Here is a 26,804-nt window from a genome sequence, read left to right as displayed (position 1 = left end):
ACAGGAAGTTGTAGCAATTTGAGCTAATTCCAAATGGAATTAAAGCAAAGATCTGGGGAATAGTTGAGTGGAGGATTTTCAATATCAGCTTTCAAATACTGGGTTGAGAATATAAATAGAAAATATAGTTTGTCCATTGACCTCAAAATGCACTAAAACTGAGTAGTTGTCACAGGACGAGCCCCACCCCCTCCTTGATTTATCATCTCCCAGACAAAAGCAATTTCTGTGCAGTTTAATATTAGCACAGATCCTCTTATGCTTATGCGCTTCCTAGCAACCTGATGTGGAATATGTGCTTGTTAATCTTCTTTTGGCAAACAACTATCAGAATTCATGGTAAAATAAGAGAGAAAGCAATGCTCAGTGAATTTTCCAATCAAACACCCAGATGCAATGAGGGCTGATGCGATAAGCAGAGTCTCTTTAGCAAGTCTTGAGTATAATCCAAATTGCCACCTTGCTAACCGTACTTCCCTATAATACCTCAGGCCAGGGAAGATGTGATCCACATGCTGAAGACAGAAAAAACCAAGCCCGAAGTTTTAGAGGCTCACTATGGATCAGCAGCACCAGAGAATGTCCTTCGGGTTCTGCACAGAGATGCCATCCTGGCCCAGGAAAAGTCCATAGGAGAAGATGTATATGAGAAACCAATTTCAGAGGTAATGATGATGATGATGATGATGATGATGATGATGATGATAGTGGTGGTGGTAGTGGTGGTGGTGATGACAACATGAAGAGTCATCTGGGATGGGATTGTGAGAGTGGGTAATTTTTAAATTGCTTTTCACAGACTAGTTTTTTAAAAAAGTTGAATATTCTTAATTTAGTTCCTTAATAAAGAATTGAGTGGGAACATACATAGTGGATAGAGAGCTGGCCCTGGAGTCCAGAAGAATCTGAATTCAAGTCACATACTGTCTGTGTGACCCCAGGCAAATTACCGAGGCAACTGTCCAAGACAATGAGAGTCAGAACATGTGCTGATTTGAATTGAAGAGTGAGTTCTTAATCAGGTCAGGTGAATAAAAAAGTGAATGAATAATGTAAGGTTAAGATAACATCTTTTTGGAAGATAAAACCCAGTTGTATCACAGGGATTTGAGGAAGTATTTCAAAATGATAATCTTCCCTTCTCTTCCTCCTTCCATGGGATTATACCTGGGCTAGAACACTTAGTTTCATGTAGTCTGTTACTCCTCTAAGCAAGTGATGATGGGGATAAAAATAGAGTGCTATGAGCTGGTCAGTTTTAGTGTTGAGTTTACCTGGCTATAATTGAATTGGCAGGCGAACATTTCATGAGCTTTGTCATGGGGTAGGTGGTGGCAAAGCTTCTAACTGATAGCCTTCTGTAGTGTTTCTGTAGACTTTGATCGTGAGTTAAAATGAGATGGAAACCGGCATGAGTAAAATAAAACTGAAGGCTCTTAAGTTGAAAAAGAAATATCTTTTAAAGGGCTTTAAACCATTATTTTCAATAGAATTATACTAGAAGACATTATTGTTTCTTGATGGTAAGCTCTTATGATGATCTTTAGAGCTGAATTATAGAATGAAGCATTAAACAATCAAGTCAAAGAGATTTCTCAAATGTTAATTTAATGAGGGGAATTGAGAAACATACAGACTTTTTTCTTTTTGCCCAAACCTCTAATTTAATCAAAATAGCGAGCTGCTGCTAAGGAAACTCCCTGTATTAATGCAGATAGGCATCGTCTTTGCAGATTATATTACAGTCCTAGGAATATTGCCTAGGAGCACATAGCCCATAGGTTTCAAGTGCAAACTGGAACCCAGGTCTTCCTAACTTTAGGGACAGTGTTCTACTCCATACTGCCTCTCATAAGAGATGTAAGAAATAAAAAGGTGGCTACTATGTACTCCCTTAATTTTAGACTGCTTTCCAGGCTGTCAGTATGACAGCTCAGAGAGAGAAAAAGGATTACTCCAGAGGGCTTTCATAACATAATTATAGGCCAATAATCTCATAATTTTACATTTCTGCAGTTAAGAAATAAGTGCTCAATTCTACTTGTCTCTTTTCTAAAGAATTGTGATAATTTAATTCAAACACTGAAACACATTTGGATAGATTTACAATTTTCAAGAATTCTATGGGCTAACCTAAATTGTAGCCAGCATGAAAAAGGTTTTTTTTATTAGACTTCGAAAATGCTTCTTATAACAAATCCTATGAAATTAGGTATATGAAGAAAATGTTATATAATAATCATTTTAGTACAAAAAGTAAGAGTCACAGAAACATTAGTCTTAAAAGGACCTAGTCCTGTCCTTCAGACAAACCCACACTTGAATTATTCCAGATAAAATGCGAATGGTAACACCTATTTCTTTTCTACCTTACAGTGATATTATAAGGATCAAAATAGATTATGTTTTTTAAAATGTGTTAGAAATACAGAAGTGTTTTATAAGTATGAGTTATCACACTGCAACCTATTTCCTCTTCTTTTTCTAGGCAGCTTTGAAAATCTTCAAAAATGATTCGTCTTGTAAAACTTTACTAAATATTTTCATTCTTGGTTTTTTTTTAATTTTAATTTTGTTAAATATCAGCAGCCATCCTAACAATGATTCTTCTGCAAAATAGTTAAGTTTTCAGATGAGAAAACTGGGCCTGAGTGTTTTCCCAGGTCAATGGGGAACCAAAATATACCCAGGTATATTGTAGGATCCTTGGCTTTGAGAACCATCCTGGTATCCAAAAGAAAAAGAAAATAAATGTTGAAAGACAGTATACATTTTTTTTTTGGTGAGGCAATTGGGGTTAAGTGACTTGCTTAGGGTCACACAGCTAGTGTCCAGTGTCTGAAGTTGGATTTGCGCTCAGGTCCTCCTGACTCCAGGGCCGGTGCTCTATCCATTGTGCCACCTAGCTGCCCCCAAATCTTTTTTTTTTTTTTTGGTCTAGGCAATGCGGTTAAGTGACTTGCCCAGGGTCACACAGCTAGTGAGTATTTTGTGTCTGAGTTGGGATTTGAACTCAGGTCCTCCTGACTCCAGGGCCATTGCTGTATCCACTGCACCACCTAGCTGCCCCTGACAGTATACATTTTAAAGAAGGATCAGGAGACAATATATTGGAGGAAGTTTCTTATATGTGGAATGCGTCTTTTGACTATAGAGAACTCTTAGTTTTATGGTCATTTTATCGTTCTAAAAATTACTCAGCTGCCCCAAAAAACGTAGAATATGTTAGGCTTTATTTGCCAGTGTCTCTTATTTCCAGTCCCTGTCTTAGGCAGCACACCTATTGTCACCCAATGTCTGCCTCTGGAAGATGACAGTGGAACTCTGGATAGGGAATATAAGGGGAAGTAGAAGCAATGGCATTTTTAACCAATCAACAAAATGCATTTAAAACCCAGAGATTATCCTTCCCCAGTTAGAATGTTATGGGAGATGCTTAGCTTCTTTCACATTACTAATTGGTATAGTGGATAGAGCACTGGCCCTGGAAGTTAAGAAGACATGAGTTCAAATCTGGCTTCAGTCGTTTACTAGCTGTGTGACCCTTGGCAAATCACTTCACCTCTGTCTGCCTCCGTTTCCTCAACTTTACAGTGGGGATAATAAGAGCACCTACTTCCAGGGCTGTTGTGAGCACCAAACAAAATCATATTAGTGAAGTACCTGGCAGATAGCAAGGAACTCCTTGCATGCTAATTGAAATCAATCCAAGTAAGCCAGCATAATAGGATCTTATGATCATAGGATTAGAAGTCAAAAGGACCTGAAGAATTGTGAAGTCCGGTGTTTTATTTTACAGAGAAAAGAACTGAGGCCCAAAAGGTGACTTGCCCAAGGTCACATTAGAAAGGGTAGGTGGTAGATGCAGGATTTCAGGTCAAGTCTGGTGACCCCAACTTTCTCACTACAAGTTCAACACTCTTTTCATTGCACCAATTGCCTCCATAATAGCACTTGTGCTGATGGCATTCTTTCTCTGGGCTTAAGGAGACTAAATGGCAGTATGCAAATGGTATAGCTACTGGACCTGTGATTTTATTGTTATAGGAAACTCCTCAATGAAGAGACGACCCCAATCAATACAGGTCAGCACCTTTTCTACAACTTGAAGTCTTAAAAGAGTTGCCTGCAGCACTGAGAAGTTAAGTTATTTGCTCAGAGTTACACAGCCAGTATATGTCAGAGGTGAAACTTCAATCCAGGTCTTCCTGGCTCCAAAGCCAGCTCTCTATTCCCTATGCCACCATTGCTTCTCAGCGAATAGGAAAATACATCTTTAGTAAAAGCCTGCAGGGTTTTAAGTAGAGGATGGATAACATTAAGTTTGAGGAGGGTGTGAGGTAGGTATATTGTCAGATTTTTAAGGCAAGTTCTGAAGTCCATACTCTATTAATAAACATCTTCTGGAAATTGGATCCTATTTTAAAGGACTAGAGTTCTTTTAAAACTCTTTGTCTTAAATGCATCTAGTAGTAAGTAGGCCTTTAAGAAAGGATTTTGATGATGTAAACTACTTCCTCGAGGCAAAGCATGGCACATGTACATAGTGAGTTCCTAATCTTTCAGAGATCAAGAGGGATATTGTCCTTAATATTACTGGGTATAGGACTTTTTGTAAATCAATAAATCTGTGCAAGAGCTTATTCTCCCAACATTTAAGAAACATGCCATCTATAAAAAATTATTATTCTTCCAAATGAAAGAATGTTTATATGGTTATTCCTGGGCTTTCCATTGTATGGTGCAGCGAAGATTCAGGTATGAAGACAGAGGATCAGGTTTGAGTCTTGGCTCTGCCACTTCCTACTTGTGTGAAAGTGGACAAATCCTAAACAATATACTTCTCAGTTTATTCATTGGTAAGATGAGGAGTTTGGACAAGACTACTATTGTGGTCCTGTCTTACTCTAAACCTATATATCCAATGGAAATCCAATAAATGATGATATGGGACAGGATAGGCAAAAATTCTCAAGCTTGCTTTTTCTTGACTTAATTACTTAAGGAATACAAAGTACTTAAAATGGCATGCCAAATGCAATGAAATATTAAGATCTTCCACTCTTTTGCCTACTCAGCTGGACAGGCTCGAAGAAAAACAAAGAGAAACCTATCGGCGCATGTTGGAACAGCTCCTGTTGGCAGAGAAGTGCCACAGGCGCACTGTTTATGAGCTAGAAAACGAGAAGCACAAGCACACGGATTACATGAACAAAAGTGATGACTTCACCAACCTCCTGGAACAGGAACGTGAAAGGTAATCCCCCTTCCCCTGTTCCATAGGACAATTAGATCCATTCTGAGGGCTCTAGAGAGCTTGGAACCCAATAGTTTGTGAACGTCAGTCTTAATCTTTTATGCCACTTTTACCAGCAATTCCTTCTATATACCAACACCTGATGCATTCCCTCCCAATGACATTTGCAATTATAGAACATAAGTGTAAGCTACTGCCTCTGCTGGAAAAACCAGAAGCCTATTTCAATGATGATTATGTGTATACATATAGGTAGAAAATGCCATGCCAATACTAACTATCCACAAAGATAGTGGTATAAAATCATAAGAGTAGAAAGGACCTTTGGAGGCTGTCAATTTGAGTTCAATTTGTAAGGCCTTTGAATTTATTACATACTATTGATGTGTGGTGATATCTTTTTTATTCTATGCATGGAAATCTAGTGAGTAAAGAAAGCAATATCTTAAATTTACCCAGGAATTGATACTTTGAAAATTTTAGGACTGTATTGCTTCCTGAGGTCAATCAAGGCAATATGGCAGCCTACTGCTTGACTGAGTAGAAAGTTTTTAATGATGGTACTGACTGAATCAAAACTACCTATTTTATATTCCATGATTTGTGAAATTCATAGAAGTCAGTAGTTCTTGACTTTTATCCCCATCACTTGTGGTTATTGTCAAAGAGGTAGTAAAGATTTCTGTCTTTACCTCATTTGAAGCAATTGCCTATAATGTGAAAACTTTCTCATTTTTTTATACTAGTGGTTCTTATTTTTTTGCATGTGTTAGGGACCCCATTGATAGTCCAATGAAGCCTATAGGCCACTTCTCAGAATAAATAACATTAAAAAAAATAAAGTCAAATACATAGAATTACAAAGGAAACCCTTTATATTGAAATATAGTTCTCAGCATATAAAAACAGATTTATGATGTAATATATCTAGCAGAGCATCTTATAACTACAGTATTTTTGAGCATGAATGAAATTTTGAGTTATTTGCAAAAACCGTAACGTGAGATGAAAATATCTGGAATTTCTATTAATGACAAAGACACAGGTATTACTAACACCATCATACTTGTTGCCTACATTCATCATTGAAAGTAAAGTTCACTTAGGGGTTAGTGAAAGTAAATGACTAATTTTTTTTCCCATCTAAGTTCATGGATGCCCTAAAATCTACCAACAAACCTCAAGTTAAGAACCTCTGCTTTTTGCTTTCTTACTCCCTTCAGGATTTGCTTTTTATACTTTTTCCATCTCCTTTGTCAAACTAGCTGCTTATGGAACCCAGAAGTTTGAGTAATTGAGCTGAATTTGCTTGTGTGTTTGAGGATTTGGGAACAGAAAGCTGCTGGAGATGGGCTATATTTGTCTTAATTTTATGAGTTCTTTGAGTAACAGAAGAGAAGTCTGATGTTTCCATGAGTCTCCTTAAAAGAAAAATAATTGGGGCAGCTAGGTGGCACAGTAGATAGAGCACTGGCCCTGAAGTCAGGAGGACCTGAGTTCAAATCTGTTCTTAGACCAAACACTTGACATTTACTAGCTGTGTGACCCTGGGCAAGTCATTTAACCCCAATTACCTAAAAAAATAAAAGAAAAATAATTATCAAAAGAAAGCAAATAAAAGTGTTAGATGAATGCAAACAGCTTTCTCCTCCTCCTTCTCTCCTTCTTTTCATTCTCTCCCTTCTTTTTTGCTGCTGTTGGAATAAGTTATGAAGCACACTGAATTTAGAATCAGAAGCCCTGGTTCTGTATCCACTTGTGACACTCATTAGCTATGTGACTTCTGACAAGTCATTTCACCCCCTCTGAGGCTTGGTTTCCTCTTATGTAAATGAAGATAAGGAAAATAATGTTTGTAAGTACCAAATGAGACAATAGATATATAATGTAATAGATATATAATAACTTTATAAAACCTAAACTATATAATTACTATATTTACTATAAAATTGTCAGCTCTTCTTATCATTATTTTGGCCAATAATACAGATCAATTAATATAGGACTAATGAGGGTAGGGTGGAAGGAAGAGGAAAAGGAGGAGGCTAAGAGGAGAAAAGAGAGAGAATATTTTACCTTGAATGAGCTCATTCCACTGCTATTGCTAGAGTAGTTTGTGATTTTCTTGGGTTTTCCTTTTATATGTGTCTCTGAAGGATTACCCTTGTGCTACAATATTTGTGTAATTTGCCGCTGGGCCCCAGATGACTCTGTAGGAGAGAGGGAGGCTGGTGACTTTGCACAATTCTCCCTCACTTAACTCCAATTCACTTGCAAGTCATGGCATCATCTTCCTGATGTTACAGCCTTCTTCAAGAATGAAGGACAAACAACTACAACAACAAAATTTGTAAATATGGACAAATAGTTGTCTTAGTCTGACAATATTTGCTAACCAGTCAATATGCATAGTGTCCAGTTTCCAGATCTTTCACAACTTCTCAGCTTCTGCCTATGGATATTACAAAATTATTTCAAATGAGAACTTAAAGGATATGGACACAGCTATCCAAAGGGATAGCCCTTATTTGGAAAAGGGCAAATGAGAGCCATTGATTTTGATATTTTGAAATTAAAAATTGGGAAACCTTACATATTTAAAGTTAATAAACGGAAAAAAAAAAGAGAAAAACAATGACATGCAGGGGTCATCAAACTACAGCCCAGTCTATTTTTGTGGCCAGGAAGGTAAGAATAGTTTTTACATTTTAAATGAAGTTGCATCGTATTTTAAAATGTAAAAACCATTCTTAGATTTCCATTGGTATTAAAAATGACAGCAGGCAAGATTTGGCCCTCCTGCTGTAGTTTGCTGACCCCTGAATGGTGGGTAAAGAGCTGGCCTTGGAGCAAGGAAGATTGGAATTTAAGTCTCACATCTGACATATACTGGCTTGTGTGATCCTGATCTTAAGTTCTTAGCACCCCAAGCAACTCTCTAAGACTACACATTGTGGAGAAGGGTGGAAAGGATTTTTTTTTTCAATCTGGAGGTCTCTATTTCAATGAAATCACAGGTTTGGTCAATCCCAAGTAGACAAAAAATGTATGTATTTAAGGAGAAACATAACTGAAATGATCTTTTGTCATTATTATGTTTAAAATTGCCCAAGTAATATTAGTAGTATTATTTATGCTTCTACAGGACTTTGAAGTTTTAAAAGACTTTCCTCATAACAATCCTGTAAATTAGATAGTAAAAATGTTATTATCCCATTTTAAAGGTAAGGAAAGTGAGGCTGGAAGAGTTCAAGTGAGTGGCCTAATAAGTGATAGTTAATACATTTCAGATCTCAGGTTTCCTGGCTCCCATTCTTGTCCACTTTCTTCTATACCACATACGCTTACTAGATAAGTAAAGAAGATACTAAGAGTCCACCTCCACTTTTCCCAATGAATTCAAATCAGCAGACTTGGATAAGTGACACATGAAGACAGTGAAAAAATTAATAAACATGATGGCTACATCCCTGATTGTAATTAAAAAAAAATCTGGGGCAAGGCAAGAGGATTAGAGAGGGACAAATATCATTTTGATATTCAAAAAAGAGAAGAGGATAGAGTCTTCAAATTATAGACAAATGAGGTCAATTCCTGACCCAGTTTTAAATTGCTTTATTAAGGGAATTTAAGAAAAAATTATTTTCAGTTCCAAATTCTGTCCCTCCTTCTATCCTCTCTCCCACCCTTTGAGAAGACAAGAAATATAATACTCAGTATACATGTGAAATCATCTAAAACATATTTCCGCATTATCCATGTTGCAAGAAAAAAAAGCAAGAAAAATAAAGTGGAAAAATATGCTTCAATCTGCAATCAGAATTCATTAGTTCTTTCTCTGGAAGTAGATAGCCTTTTTTTTTTTTTTTTTTTTTAGCATGAGTCCTTTGGCATTGCTGTGAATCATTGACTGATCAGAGTAGCTAAGTCTTTCACAGTTGATTATTGTTGCAATATTGCTCTCACTGTGTACAATGTTCTTCTGGTTCTGCTTGCTTTGCATCAGTTCAGATAAGTCTTCCCAGATTTTTCTAAACCTTCCCCTTCATCATTCCTTACAGTACAATAGTATTCCTTCACAATCATATACCATAACTTGCTCAAACATTTTCCAATTGGTGGCATTTAACAGGGTGGATTTTGAGCATCTAGAAAGGTAAGAAGTGATTAGTGAAAGCCAGAATGAGTTCATCAAGAATAGTCCATGGCACCACATTTTCTTTAGGGTTTCTTCCAGCTGTAAATCCTATGAGTCAGGTAGTTTATATATAATACTTTCATTTTTTGTTTGAGGGATTTAAGGCTTAGAAGGGATAAATGACTTGACCAATGTCACATTGCTAGTTGGTAGAAGAGCTAGGAGTTAAAGTTAGGTCTTTTCCAGTTTTAACAGTACCCTCTCCCTCATGGTTGGAAAATGGGCATTAGGCATAAAAGTCAACTAAAGCTTTAAGAAAAAAAAAAGGATAAGTCAGTCCTGACAAACAAATCTCATTTCCTTTTTTGACATGGTTATCAGACTAGAAAATCCAGTATATAGGTACATAGTATATAGTATATCTGGATTTCAGCAAGGGAACTGGCAAAGTTTCTTATGAGATATTTGTAGGCATTATGGAGAAATGTGAACTAGATGATGATAAAGTTAATTGGGTTCAGAACTGGTTGAGTGAACAACACAACTCAAAGTATAAAACCAAAGAAGAATGATTAATGGATTAATGTCAATCTAAAAAGAGGAAGATCTCAGGTTAGTACCCCCATATTAGCTCTATACTGCTTAACATTTTTTATCATTGATTTGGATAAAGGTATAGTATAGATTGCTTATTTATCAATTTTTAAATATGCAGCCACAAAAGCTAGCCAGCACATTTATTGACTGAATTAGATACAAAAATATCTTGAAAATCTAGAAGAATATGCCATATCTAATAAGATGAAATTTAGTAATAGGGATTGAAAATTGACTTACGTTTACAGAAAAGAAAAGGAAAAAAAGCATAACTTCAAATAAATGTAATCAGGATGATGAAGGGACTCCAGATGAGGACATGCTGAAGGAACTGGGAGTGGGTAAGCTAGAGAAGAGGACAATTAGGGGAGGGGTAATAGCCATTTTCAAGTTTTTGAGAGACTATCATATGGAAGAGGGATTTAACATGTTCTTCTTACACCAAGAACTGGGAGCAGTGGGTGGAAGTTGAAGAGAGGAAATTTTCATTTCCTGTTAATGTGATGCTTGGCTTGAAGCTGTCTCCCTTAAATATTCAGGGAGACAACTGTCACATAGTTTAAAATCCAAACAAGGCTATTGGGAGTGATGCAGAGTCTGAGTTAGCCACCAGGTGGCGTTCTGATTGAGCTCGTCTTTCCAGGACTTGCACATCTGTTGAAGTTTAACATTCCAATAGATTGCAATATTCCCAGTGGTCACTAAATGGGTGCTCAAAGCCTGAGCTGTTCCTTTCAAAAGCTAGTTGCCCCTTTCACTTTTACTGTCACTGGATGAAAGCAGTTTCCCTGTTCCTGTCCTCCTCTATACTGTTTTCCAAGTTCATGTCTAAACAATTTTTATTTGGTTTGGATCTATTATTTCATGGTGCAGGGAACACCAGGTGAGGAAACATCACCTGTGAATGTAAATTAGCAACTATTCTGCAATTTATATTCTTAGAATGCATCCTGGATGGGGGTGGGGGGTACCAAAGGGTTAAATGATTTGCCCAGGGTCACACAACTAATTTGTATCAGAGATGGAACATGAATACATCTTACTGATTCCAAGGTTGATTCTCTCGCCACTATTCTTCAAAACTCAAGAGACTTTTCAAAATGAATATTAGTATTAATATTAATTAACATTAAAATAATAATTATTTCAATTATCTTGGCTCAGCCCTCATCCCTTTGGAATAGTTTGCTCCCAATTTTTCTTGCTGCTGTAATTTCAAAGAATTTTGGCAGGCAGCATAGGGGTTACCACATTTTAATATGGGTATAATTAAAAGTAAAAGTAAAACAAATGGGTTCTTCTACTCCCATTGTCTATAAGCTACTCTATCTGAGCAATATATCTCGACCTATTTTTTTTCCTTCCCCCTGCCTTTTCTTCTGCGCTAGGGATTTCCTACTTATCTTCCCAGCTAATGGAGTATGGTGGAGGGAAGAATAAAGGCAGCTTTTCTTTAGACATAAGCAGGAGCTAGCCACTCTGAGTCCTAAATACTTTTGCAAATGTGTACTAGTGCCTACCTGGGTCTTACGATTTCCAGACTTTTCTTTTTTGTGCTTCAACCTTGGTTTGTGTCTAGAGTTATAAACAGCTATGTTAATTCATAAATCTCTCATGTTTCAGCCCCCATCTCATTGAGATTCTGTAGCTAGGTCCCAATTAGTGTTTATATTGACTTTCTAGAAATGGTCTCATGTATTCAAATTTGCACTATTTGAATTATGTAATTATGTAAAATATGATAATTGTTCCCAGCCCAATGGAAATATAAGAGCAAATTCAAATAGTGAGACCACTTTGTGGTAGTTCATTATTTGTACTAATTGGGACCTAGCCATAATTCCTTTCCCAATTTTGCATGACCCAAAAGGATTGCTTATTCATATAAAGATTGGAGTACATTTTACTTACACAGAATTAAAATGAACAAAGAACAGAATTAGAAGGCCAAAGCTTCAGGACCACTCTTGAGCAATCTTAAATCTCAACACTTAGACTACAACAGTCAAAATGAAATTATTAATGTCAACTTTAACATTCACAGATAGCAGGCCCAATGAGCCCTGAAATCTTGGCTCCCCCAACCAAGTCTTATGGGTCTGGTGTTTCCCACGCATAGCCAAAGACTAGTATTGGTAAGGCATTAGTCCTCAAGCATTTGAGTGTCAAAGTTAGTCTTTGTCTCAGCCTACCGCATTTGCCTCCCGCTCTCTGGATGAAATACACTTAGATTCTTGCATGGGCACTTCAGTGATACTCTATTCTTGTTCAGTTATTTTTCAGTCTTGTCTGACTCTTCGTGGCCCCTTTAGGGGTTTTCTTGGCAAAGATACTGGAGTAGTTTGCCATTTCCTTTTCCAGCTCATTTTACTGTTGAGGAAACTGAAGCAAACAGGATTAAATAACTTACCCAGAGTCACACAACTAGTAAGTGTCTGAGGTTAAGTTTGAACTCAGATCTCCCTGACTCCAAGTCCAGTGTTCTATTACAGCATCATCCAGTTGCCCCATTCAGTGTTATTCTAGTTTGCAGTCAGTCAACATACATTTATTAAGCACCTAATAAGGGCCTGGTACTCTGCAAGGTGCTAGAGACACAAATAAAAAAAAAAAGATTCTTACTCTCAACATTCTTACATTCTATTGAGGGGGCCAGTCAGAAAAAGTCCCGATGTATAGCAAGGTCACCAAGATCAATTGCTCTCCCAGCAACTTCTCTGACATGTTTCTCACATCTACTTCTGATACCTTCTAGTATTTGTAAAGCATAAGAATTCTCTTTTCAAAGGACCTCCTCTATCATGTAACCTTAGGAAACTAATTTTATGTTAATTTCCCTAGAAAGTGTTAATCTCAACACTTTCTATTTTTCTCTGATGCCTAGAAATGGAAGAAAATGCGGAGGGAAAAGACAGCCTAAAAAATTGTCCAAACATAAGCAGAACTCCTACCCTATTTTTACTGTATTGTGAGAAGGAGATGTTGCATATAAAATTTCCCTGAGATCTTCAGAAAGGATATTGAGAGTCAGTATGCTTAAGAAAGAGAATATTGGTAAGGCAGCCTAGATCTGAATCCCATCTCAGATACATTCTAGAAGCATGAATATAGACAAGTAATTTAACTTCTCAGAACTTCAACTTACTTCTTTATAAATTGGAAATAATAATAGCCCACTACCTAACTCACGGGATTATTGAGGGGGTCTGACTTTACAGACTCCAAAGTTGTATATTAACATGAGCTATTATTATGCAAGGCAAGTAATACCATCATTTGACATTTGAGGAAACTGAGGCTCAGAGAGGTTAAGTGATTTATTCTGCATTGTAGACCTGATAAATGGAAGAACTAGAACAGAATCCACTTCTTCTGGCTCCTAATCCAGTATTTTTGTTCAATATCAGGCTGTTGTTTTGTGCATTCTAAACATTGCATCCCCCAAATGACCCTCATTAGTATCATCATAACACCATTCCTTTCAATGGCATATTTAATTTTTTAAGGCTTTTAAAATATGATCTCAATTGGTACTCAAAATAATCCTTTGACAAAGGTAGAGCAGATAAGATTGCCCTCATTTTATAGCTGAGGCTCAGTGGTTGGGACCCTGAGCTCTGATAAGTGAGATTTCACCTTATCTTACCCAGAACCAGACCACCATGCTACTCCACAGATGTTTTCAAACCATAATGTACATACTTTACTGCCCCTTCTTTTCCTCCTTATACTCCTCCTTGTAAGTGGTTTTCCTCTATAAGAATATCAGCTCCTGGAGATGAGTCACTATCTTCCTTGTTTGTAATTGTATCCCTAGTTCTTGAAGACCTGAGAAAGACCCTAGCTTTAAATGGTCAAGATCTACCACTGCATCTGGGGCCATTGCCAGTTTCTTGATTTACGTCTTACCACTTGACTCAGATGACTCTGGAGGAGAGCGGAGAGAGGATGACTTTGAAGAGCTCTGCCTAACTTAAATCCAATTCACTTTTGAGTTGAGATATCACTCTCCTGATGTCACTGGTCCTCTTCCAGAACCAAGGACAAACAACAACAATAATCCCTAGTTCTTAGAGCTTTGCATATAGCAAGCTAAGTAGATTTTTTTTCATTCCTCATTCACCTCAGGTCACATCACTAAGCAAATTAGGTGGCAGAAATAGGTTAGATCCCAAGTCCCTTGACTCCTGATCCAGTATTCTTAACATATTTCCATACTTTTAAAATTTCACAATTTTCTCCACATGGATATTTTCTATTGGTAAAGATCACATGCCCTCCACACTATAGTAGACAGATGAGCATTATCTTCATGAGCATCTGAGCAAAAAAAAAAAAAAAAAATCACCAGCTGGTGACCAGCCCTCTGATGACGGGTCTCCCTAATCTTAATCCATGATCTTAGGGCTGAGTCCGTCATTAGTCACATACTTAAATCCTCTCCAGGTTAGTGGGACCTGCTACAGTTTGTATCCATTTGTCTCTGCCTTTGAGAATCTGGGGTCACCACTTCTATGACATGATGAAGCACTGATGGAAGGCTTTACAAATAAAAATGTAGTAAATGTTTATTAAGTGCCTACTGTAGGATCATGCATTTGAGCTGCAAGGGACCTTAGAGTTCATTGAGTCCTGCCCTCTCATTCTATAAATGAGGAAACTAAGCCCAGAGTAAGTGACTTACCAGGAGTCACACAGCAGTAGTAAGTATCTGAGGCAGGATTCTCATCCAGGTTCTCCTGACTCTGAGTGCTGTCCTCTATTCACTACACTATACTGCCTCTACAACTAGAAAGGAACAAGAAAGGGTTATGTATAATTTGATAGAGAAGGCTACCCCGAGTGATCAGGAAGGGCTTCTTGGAGGAAGTGGTATTTGAGTGGGGCTTTAAAGTATGGGCTGACAGTCAACTGGACTTTCTTGGAGGTCTTCCATACTACTTCATCATCATCCTCATCCTCATCATTAACTACCTTTATAATGTGTTAATCATTTCATCTTGTTTCATTTTGATCACTGTTCAATGGCACTATGGCACAATGGTGCTTGTGGCCTAATAAAATGTAACTGGTCCTACCCTATGAATAAACCCAAAGTTTAAGTTGAGTATTTAGGCATTTACTTCCCTGTAACTTTAGGGAATGAATACATCTCATCTCACAATGGTCAGTTAGCCTAAGCTCCCAGAGCTAGTGCAGCATTTAGCGTTTTTTCATCGAAGGTCAAGGGAGGGCTTTATGCTGCCCTTTTAAAATTGTGCCCTGGGAAATCAGCTCAGTCTGGGTTAAACCTTTTTTGTGAGGTATGTGGTCATAATTAGATCTACTTATAGGAGCTGGCAGGATACTGACCCAGGATCTTTCTTTCCCTATTCATGCAAAATTATCTCCCCTTTTTCTCCCTTATCCCAGCACCCCCAGCAAGGAGTGTTATTTGGCTGGCTTCTCAGTGTTCTGTGATAATACATTCCACTCTGTTTCAGTCATCCTGGCATCCAGAAACTCCTGGCTGCTCCTCTGGTGATGTAATTCTGTGACCAGCATCACCTGCGAAGCTGATCTGAAAAGAATAATGAGAGAGGCCCTTTCTAAGTAGAAGTGGGCCCTGAGCTTCCAAGCTTGCCAATTCTTTGTGTTTTCCTTTTGTTATGAAGCCCTCTCCCCCTTCTTCCTAAAAGTCCCTTTCCTCAAGAAAGCAGGGCCAGAACTTTCCTTAGGAAGCATGTTCCTTTGTTTCTTTGGTCTCTGGGCAGGCATAAGGAAGGAAGAGTGAGAAGTAAGATTCAAGATAAACTGGTCCCATTTGTACTTTATAGCAATCTAGATCTTCCCAAGGGGAAAGCTTTTCACTTGGAGTCAGGCCATAAGTATTCACAAAATTAACAAATATTGAAGCCTGGTAATTTCCCCCACGCTCATAGACAGAGCTGATTGCCCTTACCCCAAGGCTATATTATTTAATGTATGCAAGAAAATAATCCACTCAGAATTCACCTGGATAATTAACCTCTTTACTTGTGACATTCTATAAGGTTTCCTGATTGTGTAAGATTAAAAGGCAACTAGGTGGTACTTGGAGTCAGAAAGACCTGATTTGAATGCAGCCTTAGACACTTACTAACTGTGTGACCCTTGGGCAAGTCACTTAAACTTGTTTGCCTCAGTTTCTTTATCTGTGAAATGAGCTGGAGAAGGAAATGGCAAACCACTCTAGTATCTTTGCCAAGAAAATCCCAGAAGTGGTCATGAAGAATTGGACACGACTGAAGAAAATGACTAAACAACAACAATGGAAAATAAAAGTGGAGACTGAATAGGAAGCATATAGAAACATAGAGCTAGAGCTGGAAGAGGCCATCTAATTCAACTCTCATTTTACAGATGAAGAAACTGAGAACCAAAAAGTTTTTAAGGGTTTGCTCAAGGTTACGTATGTATTAAGTGTCAGAGTTGGGATTTGAAGTTAGGTCCCATGATACTGCACAACATTGACTCCCCTGTGGTTGGTGTTGATGTCCCTGTGACAAAGAATTCTAATACATCTAGTTAAAATTGATCAGTTGAAGTCTTTTTACCCTGTCAGATGAATCCTGTACTTAGGATCTGACACCATTTAATCCTCCTTTATTTCTGGTTTCTTTCTACCACTGGCTGATTTCCATGTAATTCTGTCCAAATAATGAGACACAGAATGAGAATAACTGGAAATGAGAAGAAATGGATGTTCTGAGAATAAAGAGTCAGAGGTGCTGGGACTCATGTGAATGTACAGTCCTGGCAATGACCAAAAGCAGAATCTGTCTTGTGATTTTCAGGAATTATTCAATTCATCTGATGCATTGACTTCTCTTTTTTTTTTCCTTTACATGTGACCTCATTGGTATATATTTGTTTAGGGAATAGTAGGATGAAAGAGTGTGTGCTGTAGAGCAGTGGTGTCAAACTCAAGTAAAAACAGGGTCACTAAATTGTACATAAGGATCCCTGCTGGCCACCTAGTGACTTAGAAAACCACATATTAACATTACCTATGTCCTATTGCATTTAAATTTATTTTGTTAAATATTTCCCAATTACATTTTAGTCTGCTTTCAGCTGTGACCTGGTAGGTGATGTGTTTGATACCTTTGCTGTACAGGACAGAGTGTGAGGTTCAAAGTCAGAAAGAACTGAGTTTAGATCCTCCCTCTCATACTTACTAGCTGTGTGACCCTGGGCAAATCACTTCACTTCCCTCAGTCTCTGGTGACTCTCTAAGATTTATAGATTGATGCAATCTCAGGGAAGTCATAGATCCTGGACAGATGATGTTTTCAATTTGAAGAAGAAAAACAAACTGCCCCTGAAGAGAGTACATTCATTTAACTATTATGAAACTAAACATATGAGTAAAGTATGATTATAATATACTTCATTGTATTAATTAAAATGGAGAGGCCTCGTGGCATAACAGATAACTAGCAGACCTTGGAGTCAGAAAGACCTGGTTCAAGTTCTGTTTTTGACACACATTGGCTGTGTGATCTTGGGCAAGTCATTAAATCTCTTGGGGCCCTAGGCCAGCAATTTTCATACTTTTTGGTCTCAGGACCCATTTATGCTCTTAAAAATGATTGAGGATATCTTAAAGAATTTTTGTTTACATGGGTTATATCTATCAGGATTTATTGTGATGTCCAAGCTCTGGCTTAACCTAGGGACAGGAAAAGAATCTGAGTTCTGGCCTCATGACTTGCCTCCACTCAGTGTAGACAGAGTCATTAAGTCTGCTTCTCAGTGTATTTGGCTGCCTGGAAGAGGAGATAGCCCAGGTACCAGAGAGGGTGGGAAGGGTCTCTCCCTCTTCCACTCATGATTTGTCCATAGAGAGTGAGGCTCAAGGGGAGAGTAGTGATAGACTAAAGTACCTCCATCCTTATTGGAAGGGCCATGCCTCCCTAAAGATACCACTGTCTTTGTATCCCTACATCTGTCTTTTGCCCTTTCTTACTTCTTAAAATTCCCTGAGACCTAGAGCCAGGGTTAGGTTTGAAAGGGTGGTGGACTATCTTGCATGGGCAGAAGGGAAACAGTCTTCTTCATGGGCCAGGCTGTTCAGATAAGAGAAAATGCCACCTCAGAGAGGCCATATTCCTATAGCCTCATTCAAAGAGCATTGGATGGGAAGTTAGGAGAAATGAGTTCCAGTCAGTGCTCTGATACTGACTCAGCACACTCCCCAAAAGTGGCTATGCTATATGTTTATTGTAATGGTACTACTCCACCCCCACCCACTAATTAGTGAGTAGAAAGATGGTGGTGCCCTCAACAAAAATAGGGAAATTTGGAAGAAGCATCAGCTTGGGGAAAAAGACAGTGGATTCTGTTCTGAATACACATTCTATACCTCCAGTCCATCATCTTTCTGAGAAGAAGTGGGAAGCATGCTTCATCCTCAGTCAATTGGAGTCATTATTCTTCATTGTATTGACTCAAATCTTTCAAGTTGTTTTCTGTTACATTGTTGTACTAAATGTATAGATTATTCTGCGGGTTCTGTTCATTTTACTCTGCAACAAGTTATGCAAGTCTCAGGCTTTTCTGAATCCAACACTTTTGTTACATTTTGCATATTACATGGATACATTCATGTACTTTGTTTAGCCATTGTCCTGTACATAGTTTTTCTAGGAGTTAGACTGTGAAAGAGAGAAGAGATACAGGATGATAGCTTGAGGGGATGAGAAAGTTAATCCTGGGAGGTCTTTGTGGGCAGTAGATAGGGAAAAGGGCAGCTAGGTGTCGCAGTGGATAGAACACTGGGTTTAGAACTAGGAAGACTCATTTTCCTGAGTTCAAATACAGCCTCAGACACTTCCTAGGGCATGGCCCTAGGCAAGTCACTTAACCCTGTTTGGCTCAGTTTGCTTACCTGTAAAATGAGTTGAAGAAGGAAATGGCAACCACTCCAGCATGTTTGCCAAGAAAACCCCAAAAGGGGTAATAAAGAGTCAGATACAACTGAAACAACTCAACAACAACATATAGGGAGTAACTGAAGAATTGAATGAGAGGAGGGATGACTATTGCAGTAAAATGCTAGAGAAGATGGGAGAAGATGGGCTCAAGAATACAGGAAGAGGAATTGACTTGAACAAGGAGAAGAATCTCCTCTTCATCAGAAACTGGTAGAAAGGAAGAAAGAATTCAGAATGGGAGGGTGATATGAAAGGGTTTTCAGATGTAGAATAGGAGAAAAGAGGAAACTCATAGAGAATAGCCTGAATTTTCTCAGTAAAATCTATGGGGAGCTCCTCAGCAAGGAGAATAAGATACTTACTTAAGGAAGATACCTAACTTACTTATATTTAAATACTTTCTCTTCAAATTAAGGTTATCAATACTGGCCATTCTTTCTGGAGATATTTTGGAGAATACAAGCCCCTTAAAGGCAGGGACTGCTTTTGTTTTATGTCTTTATATCTAGAAAACCTAGTAGACTGCTCTTTGTACATGATAAGGGCTTAATAATTACATGGCAAACACCACTAAAAAAAAAGATTGCAAAGCGTTTAGTAAAAAATGGTTTTACACAATTGCTAAAGGGTCATGGAGTAGAAAGTAAGCAGGAACTATGAAAAATCAATGGCAATTCTATTCAGCAAGTATTTATTGAACCTCTACTTCGTGCCTAGTACTGCAACAGGTTTAGTGTTTGCAAGAATCTCTTGTAATGGCATTGAAAGAAACATTCCATTTCTCTACCAAAGCAGAAGAAAAAAGATGGTACAGGAAGGTTCAGTGACTTGCCTGGGACCACACAGAAATTTAATAACAGGATGAGTTTTAGAACTCATAACCTTGTGTTTTCAGACTTTGACTTGGTCATTGAGTGACGTTAACCCCTGGCAGGGAGTCGAAGTCCTTCAACAGAGGAACTTGGCTAGGAAGGAAGAATTACTGGAATAGACTGGGAACTTGAATTCAAGGGGGTACTGACAAAGCTGTTGGACTTGGACATATTAAAACCCAGAAGGAATATATTTTGTTGTTGATTTCCTGTAAGAACTCCAATGTTAAATTTCAAGGATTTTCCATCTAAAAGTGGCAATGTTTTCTAAAATGTATTCACTTAAAAGGACTAAGACTGCTAGTCTTAATTATCTCCTCGGATTGGTTTGACTTACAAAGGAATGAATTTCTTGCCCACTGGGCCCCTTTCTTGGTGGGCTTTTCTTATAAATGCTGTCCCTTTGTTCAGGGTTCTAGGGATTTGCTTTCTTTCTCTACATAGTTAGGGCTTTCTGTCTGTATTTCCATCTGGGTCCCTTTTTGGGCCCTGGTCTAACTAGACCATCTCAGGAGATCCTACTATTCACATTCTTTGATTTCTATGGAGAAAAATGATTTAGCATTTAGAAACCTTGAATTTCTAAATGAGAGCAAATCACTACACTCATGTAATGAAAAGAAAACTATTTTGAATGGTAAAGCATGGCTTTTGATAGAAAGTCTTTCCCCAGTAGGAAAGAGCATAATAATATACTATGAAGAAAGAGATGTAAACTTTTGTGAGAAGTCAAATATGTGCTAAATGTATGCATCCTCTGAGGGAAAAAGATGACATCATTCTTTTGTTGAAGTTGTATTTCTCTCCGAATTTCTATAGCTTTGTGTAGCCATAAATGTTAATAATGCTTTAAAAAAAAAAAAAAGAAGACGAAGATACATGGCACATTTTATATCCTGAAAAAAAAGAAAAATTTAAATGCAACTTGGACTGATTTTAAGAAAGGCCAAGGGAATAATGAACATTTCCCCCCAAACAGCTGCATGAAATAAGCTGCTTTAAATAAAAATGAATGGGAGCAAAGATAGTTGTTCAAACAAACTTGTCAAATGAAGAAGGTGTTTGAGGTGTGTGTGTGTGTGTGTATGTGTTGGTGTGTATGTGTTATAAAAAGTACATTGTCTGAAGGAGAATGAAGTCTCAGCTTTCTTACTATTTGTAGTTTAAAACCTTTATCATATATGAGCATGCCTATATATCCAAACAGACCTATAAAGTGCATTTGAGTATTGCCAAATAGGCAAAAGATACTTCCAGTAAATTAAAATGAGGGAGAAAAAAAGATAACCAGCTCTTGGAGTTTGGCTTAAGAGTGAGATTTTTTTTTTTTTAAAGACTTGCAGTGAATGTCTTAAAAATAATTGGGAAATATTTTGCATTTAGGCTACCTAGAGTAATACTTTTTATAGAGCACCACAAGAAAATCTGCACCCAGAAAACATTAGCTACAAGTGTAACAATGGTGACAAACACACGGGCAAGGAAAGTGTTTTAAGTTATGAAATGCTGTACTTTCTGTTCTTCAGTAGTTAGTGGGTTTTTAAATGGATAGTAATCTACAATTGATGCATTCTTCCATCTGTTAATACAAACTGAGAAAAATCTTTTGTTGCTTTTCACAAATGGAAAGTGTTACTGTTACACATTTTCTGGTTGTATATGAGGGTGAAAAGTAAAAAATTAAATTAAATTAAATTAAATTCTATCAATATTCTGACTCTTTTGTCTTTACACTTCCAAACAAGTTGAACTGATTTTTCTCAGCAAGTGGACCAACTGTTTTGGCATTGTGGAGCTGGCCAAAGATTGAAAAATAAGAGGTGAGATTGTCCTGCTGGGAAGAACACTACCAGGGATACTGCTCAAGACTGGCAGCCATTTGTCACCCAATTATGGAGCATGTGAATGCTGCCCACGCACAATTCAGTATGCTAACAAAAAGTGAGGATGTGAAAGGACTGGAAGTGTGCAGTCTCCGAGGCCTCCCTGGTAAATAACTGAATCAGTTCTCTCCTCTGACTTTTTTTTTTTTGGAGAGGAGAAGAGAGCACTTGAATTTACATTACAAATCCTAGGCTCAAGAGTGGGAGGTTGGGACTTGTGAATGTGGTGTTCTTAGTGTGTTTAGGGGCTGCTCTTATCGGCCTCCTTGACAGAGGCTAGTGCTTTGTTCAGGAACGCTGGTGTTTGGAGAGACCTCAATGGGGGTGAAAAGTTTGAACAGAAAAGGCTAATCAAAGGTTGGGTCCCTCATGTTCAAGGCAGAGCAATTCAGGCGTTGGATAAAAAAATCTTTTAAAATCATGTTCAGTTTCTGAGTGCATCCTTGTTTTTCGTTATTTTTTTTAATTGATTCAGAGGTCAAGATTCATCTAGTGGTAATTAAAAATTTCTCTGGTCCAAGCAGTCTTTTTCTTAAAGTTTCTAATTATTTTTTCTGTGATATAATAAAAGGGGCACTGAATTTAGAGTTGAGTCTCAGTTCTTCCACTTAACTAGTTGTTCACCTCTGGGAAAATCATATCACTTTTCTGAGCCACAGTTTTCTTATCTGCAAAATGAGGATAATAAATAAGATTTATATCACCTTTCTTATGGGGTTGTTGAGAAGATAAATTAAATAATATCTGTAAAGCATTATCAAAGGTAAGTTGTTATAACTGTTATGGTACCTTAGACACTACGATTGGTCAATAAGAGTTAAAATATAACAAAAGTTTATCATATTATAATGAAACAAAGGTTTCCAGTGGAAAGTAAGAAGAAAAAATCTGAAGAGTGAGATAATTCTGACCTGTCGGGTTTATTTCCTGATTCTAGTGGAAGACTGGTAGAAGATGTCACTTCCTGAGGGTGGAAGGATATCACAGAGAGGAGAAAAGAAAATGATATAGGACACATGGAGCTGATTAATAGATATGAAGTTCTTTCTAAAGAGAAGGAAACTGGATTTCCTTAAGAAGAGGCAGCCTCAATTAGGATGATGATAGAAATTCATAGGTGGTATTTAGTGAGAGATCATCCAATAAAGGTCAGAGTTAGAAAAGAAGAGTTTTTGATGACTCTCAATTGGGTAGTATTGGGGCCTCTACTTGCTGACCTGAAAATAATAGAGATTTTATTATGATTTCTTTCTGGGGTATGTATCTAGGATATGAGAGAAAACTTTGCAAAGTATCAAAACAGATGAGTACTACCCTCTTCTGGTGAATCACATGAGTAGAAATGTAATTGCCAGAAGGAACCTAGAAAACATTTCCAAAGATTTTGAAGTATTAGGAAATTAAGATTAATAGTAATAGCTATCATTTCTATAGCATTTTAAGGTTTGCAAGGTTATTTATAAATGTTATCTCATTTTATCCACACAACAGCCTGCAAGGGAAGTGCTACTAAAGATGAGGAAACTGAGGCAAATAGAAGTTAAGTAACTTACCGAGGGTCACACAATTAGTGAGGCCCAATTTGAATTCTGCTCTTTCTGACTCCAAGTCCAGAGCTCTGTCTATGTACCACTTAGTTGCCATAGGAGCATAAGTGGTGTTTTCACTGCTGCAGTGCATCTGAATCAGAAGAAGCAGAAGAGATAAGTAGATTTGGGAATTAACTAGTCAGTCAGTCAATAAGTTTTTATTAAGTACCTACTATGTGCCAGGCATGGTGCCAAGCATCAGGTATACAAAGAAAGGCAAAAAATAGTCTCTGCCTTCAAAGAGCTGATAGTTTAATGTGGGAGACAGCATACAAATAACTATGTACAAGATATGTACAGGATACATTTAAAATAATCATAGAGGGAAGGAACTAAATTTAAGGAAGATGGGAAAAAAACTTACATACTGTAGGACTGTAGCTGAAATTTGAAGGAAGAAAGAGAAGCCAGGAGGCAAAGAAGAAAAGAGAGAGAGAAAGAGAGACAGAGAGAGCTCCAGACATGAGGGACAGACCAAGAATATATGGAGTTGTGAGATGGGGCATCTCATTGGAGGAACAGTTTAGTGGCCAGTGTCTCTGAATCATAGAGTAGGTGGAGGAGAATAAGGTGTAAAAAAGACTAGGAAGGGACAAAGTTATAAAGGGCTTTAAAGCCAGATGATTTTGTATTTGATTCTGAAAGTAATAGGTTGTCGTTGGAGTTGATTGAATAGGAGGGTGACATGGTCAGGTCTGTGCTTTGGGAAGATTAATTTGACAATGAGTGGAGGACAGACTAGATTGGATAGAAAATTATGGCAGGGAGACCAATCAACAAGCTATTGGAATAGTTCAAACTTGAAGTGATGATGACCTATAACAGGGTGGTAGGAAGACAGAATTAGACATGGGAATGACAGACTCCTGGCCAGGGATGGAGCATATCTAATGAAGGCTTATAAGAATGTAGTTACCTGGTGTCTAGCAAATTTGATGAAGAGGACTTTAAGCTGAAAATGAAGAGGAAGAAAAACCCACCTACAAGTATTCACAAGTCAGTCACTATAGAGAGTAGCTATACTGTAGAAAGTTAAGGGCATCCGGTCTTATCTTCTTTAAGAAGAGATGCAAATCAGGAATTGCCTGATCCCTTCAGTTTGCTTTTTTTTAAAAATTTTTTTTTTAAATTTTGCCGTCACAAGAAGAACTACTATGGATATTTTTGTACACTTGAGTCCTTTTCCTCTTTCTTTAATATTTTTGAGGTATAGATCTAATAGTGGCATAGACGGCTTAATGGATATACACAGTTTTAATAACTTTTTAGGCATAGCTCCAAATTGCTTTCCAGAATGGCTAGATCAATAGCACATTAATGTACCTGTTTTCACACGGTCCTTCCAGCATTTGTCATTTTCCATTTTTGTCAGTTTTGTGAATCTGATGGGTGTGATGTAGACCTTTAGAGTTGTTTTCAAATTATGTTTCCCTAATCGTTAGTAGCAGCTAGGTGGCACAATGGATAGAGTGCCCAGCCTGGAATCAGGAGGACTCATCTACCTGAATTAAAATCTGACCTCTGATATGTCCTAACTGTATGACCCTAGGCAAGTCCTTTAACCCTGTTTGCCTTGGTTTCCCCATCCGTAAAATAACCTGGAGAAAGAAATGGCAAAACCACTGCAGTATTTTTGCCTAGAAAACTGTAAGTGAGATCATGAAGGGTCAAACATGACTGAAATGACTGAACAACAGCTATTGTTGGTGATTTAGAGTATTTTTCACACAGCTATTGATACTTGTATGTCTTCTGAAAATTGCTTTTTTTATTTATTTTGACCATTTCTCATTCAAAGAATAGTTCTTACTTTTCAAAGTTTGAACCAGCTCCACATATATTTTAGAAATTAGACATTTATCAGAAAAACTTGTGACAGATTTATTTTTCTTATTTATTGATTCTCTTCCAATGTCAGCTACTTTGAGTTTTTTTTCTGTATGTGCAAAACCTTTTAATTTTATGTAATCAAGGTTGTCCATTTTGCCTTTTGAGATCTCTTCTATCTCTTGTTTATCATAAACTTTTATCCTAGCTATATATCTGACAAGTAATTTCTTCCTTGTTCCTCTAGTTTATAATATCACCCTTAGAGTCTAAGTCATGTACCCATTTGGAGATTATCTTGGTGTGAGATTTTGGTCTATGCCTAGTTTCTGACAGAATGCTTTCTAATTTTTCCAATAATTTTTGTCAAATAGTGAGTTCTTACCCAATAGATGGGATCTTTGGGTTTATCAAACACTGAGCTACTGTATTGTGTACTAGGCTTCTGTATACTATGTATCAACACATCTTTTTTATATATAACGCAATCCCACCACAGTCTCCTTTAATCTATCCTGTTTCTTTTAAATAAGGTATACCTTTCCTGATCCATATTTCAATAGTGGATATGATCTCACCAATTCTCTGTGTTATTTAAGAGGTCCAATTTGCTTCCTTGCATTAAATTCTCTAGTTCATCTTCTTTGTTGCCTGTACATTGTACTGTACATTGTATAGAGATTTGAGGCTATGATTTACTAATTTACTCCTGGTTTCTTTCAGGATTTTGTCTACTCTGAACTTCTGGGTAACTCAAATGCTATTCTTCTTCTCACATTATAGCTACACTCTGTGGTAACTTCCTTGCTGGATATATATATGTAGGCAGGTTTCTCCTTCTCTCTTCCTTTTCAGGTTAAAGTCTTTTTGATTCAATTTATAAGACATCAGGCAAATACATTCTTATTGGTATCCTTCCTCCCTGGCCAGGAGTCTCCTATTCCTATATTTTAAGCCATCGTGCAGAAATTCAAATCCTATTCTCAGATACCATCTTCTTAACCAGTCTTTCATATCCCACATCTTTTTTTGTTATCAAATAAATAAATAGATGTCTTAGCACCCTGTATTACCAATTGCCCCTATTCTGTTCTTACTTTGACCCTTACAGGATGATGTCTCACTTTGTAGCACTTGTATATCTACTTTTACATTCCTTGCAGGAGAAGCAGCTGCTTCCTTCTAAAAGTTTCTAGTTCTCTCTTCTTCACAAAGAACCTCAAATTTGTTTTTTAGACCCAAGCATTCAGTCATTCTTTTCCTTCTCTTCCTCTGCTATATAATATTCTGCTCTCCAAAGTCCTGATGCAGGTGCAGTTAGGTGATGCAGTGGATAGAGCTCTGGCCTTGGAATCAGGAGGACCTGAGTTCAAATCTGGCCTCAGACACTTGACACTAGCTGTGTGACCCTGGGCAAGTCACTTAACCTTGATTGCCTTACCAAAAAGAAAAAAAAACAACTCCTGATGCTTGTTATGATTCCCCTCCTCCCTTTCAAATACTTTTGCTTCTTTCTTTTTTCATATTAAAGCCCTACTCAATTTTTAAGGAACTCTTCACTGTCTCCTATAAAATGTACTGTGGGAAAACAGTTCTTTCTTTTCTAGGAAGGAGAAAAGGCTTTAAGGGAAAAGAACCCACATGTATATATATATATATATATATATATATATATATATATATA

At 37.5% G+C, this 26,804-nt stretch overlaps 1 protein-coding gene across 6 annotated transcripts in view; it reads left to right on the top strand.

The window, feature by feature from the left end:
• Positions 1–26,804, top strand: part of FILIP1 (filamin A interacting protein 1) — a 256,692-nt gene that overhangs the window by 164,383 nt on the left and 65,505 nt on the right. For all 6 annotated transcript variants that reach the window (XM_027852878.1, XM_027852877.1, XM_027852872.1 and 3 more), the window contains 2 exons: positions 492–665; positions 5,079–5,257. In XM_027852878.1, coding sequence (XP_027708679.1) covers positions 492–665; positions 5,079–5,257 — 353 coding nt within the window. The remainder of the gene's footprint in view (positions 1–491; positions 666–5,078; positions 5,258–26,804) is intronic.

The sequence above is a fragment of the Vombatus ursinus genome, unplaced genomic scaffold (genome assembly GCF_900497805.2).
Source record: "Vombatus ursinus unplaced genomic scaffold, bare-nosed wombat genome assembly UNPS02009835.1, whole genome shotgun sequence".
Classification (NCBI taxonomy): Eukaryota; Metazoa; Chordata; class Mammalia; order Diprotodontia; family Vombatidae; genus Vombatus; species Vombatus ursinus.
The sequence above is the reverse complement of the archived record's forward strand: the minus strand, read 5'-3'. Positions and strand labels throughout refer to the sequence as shown.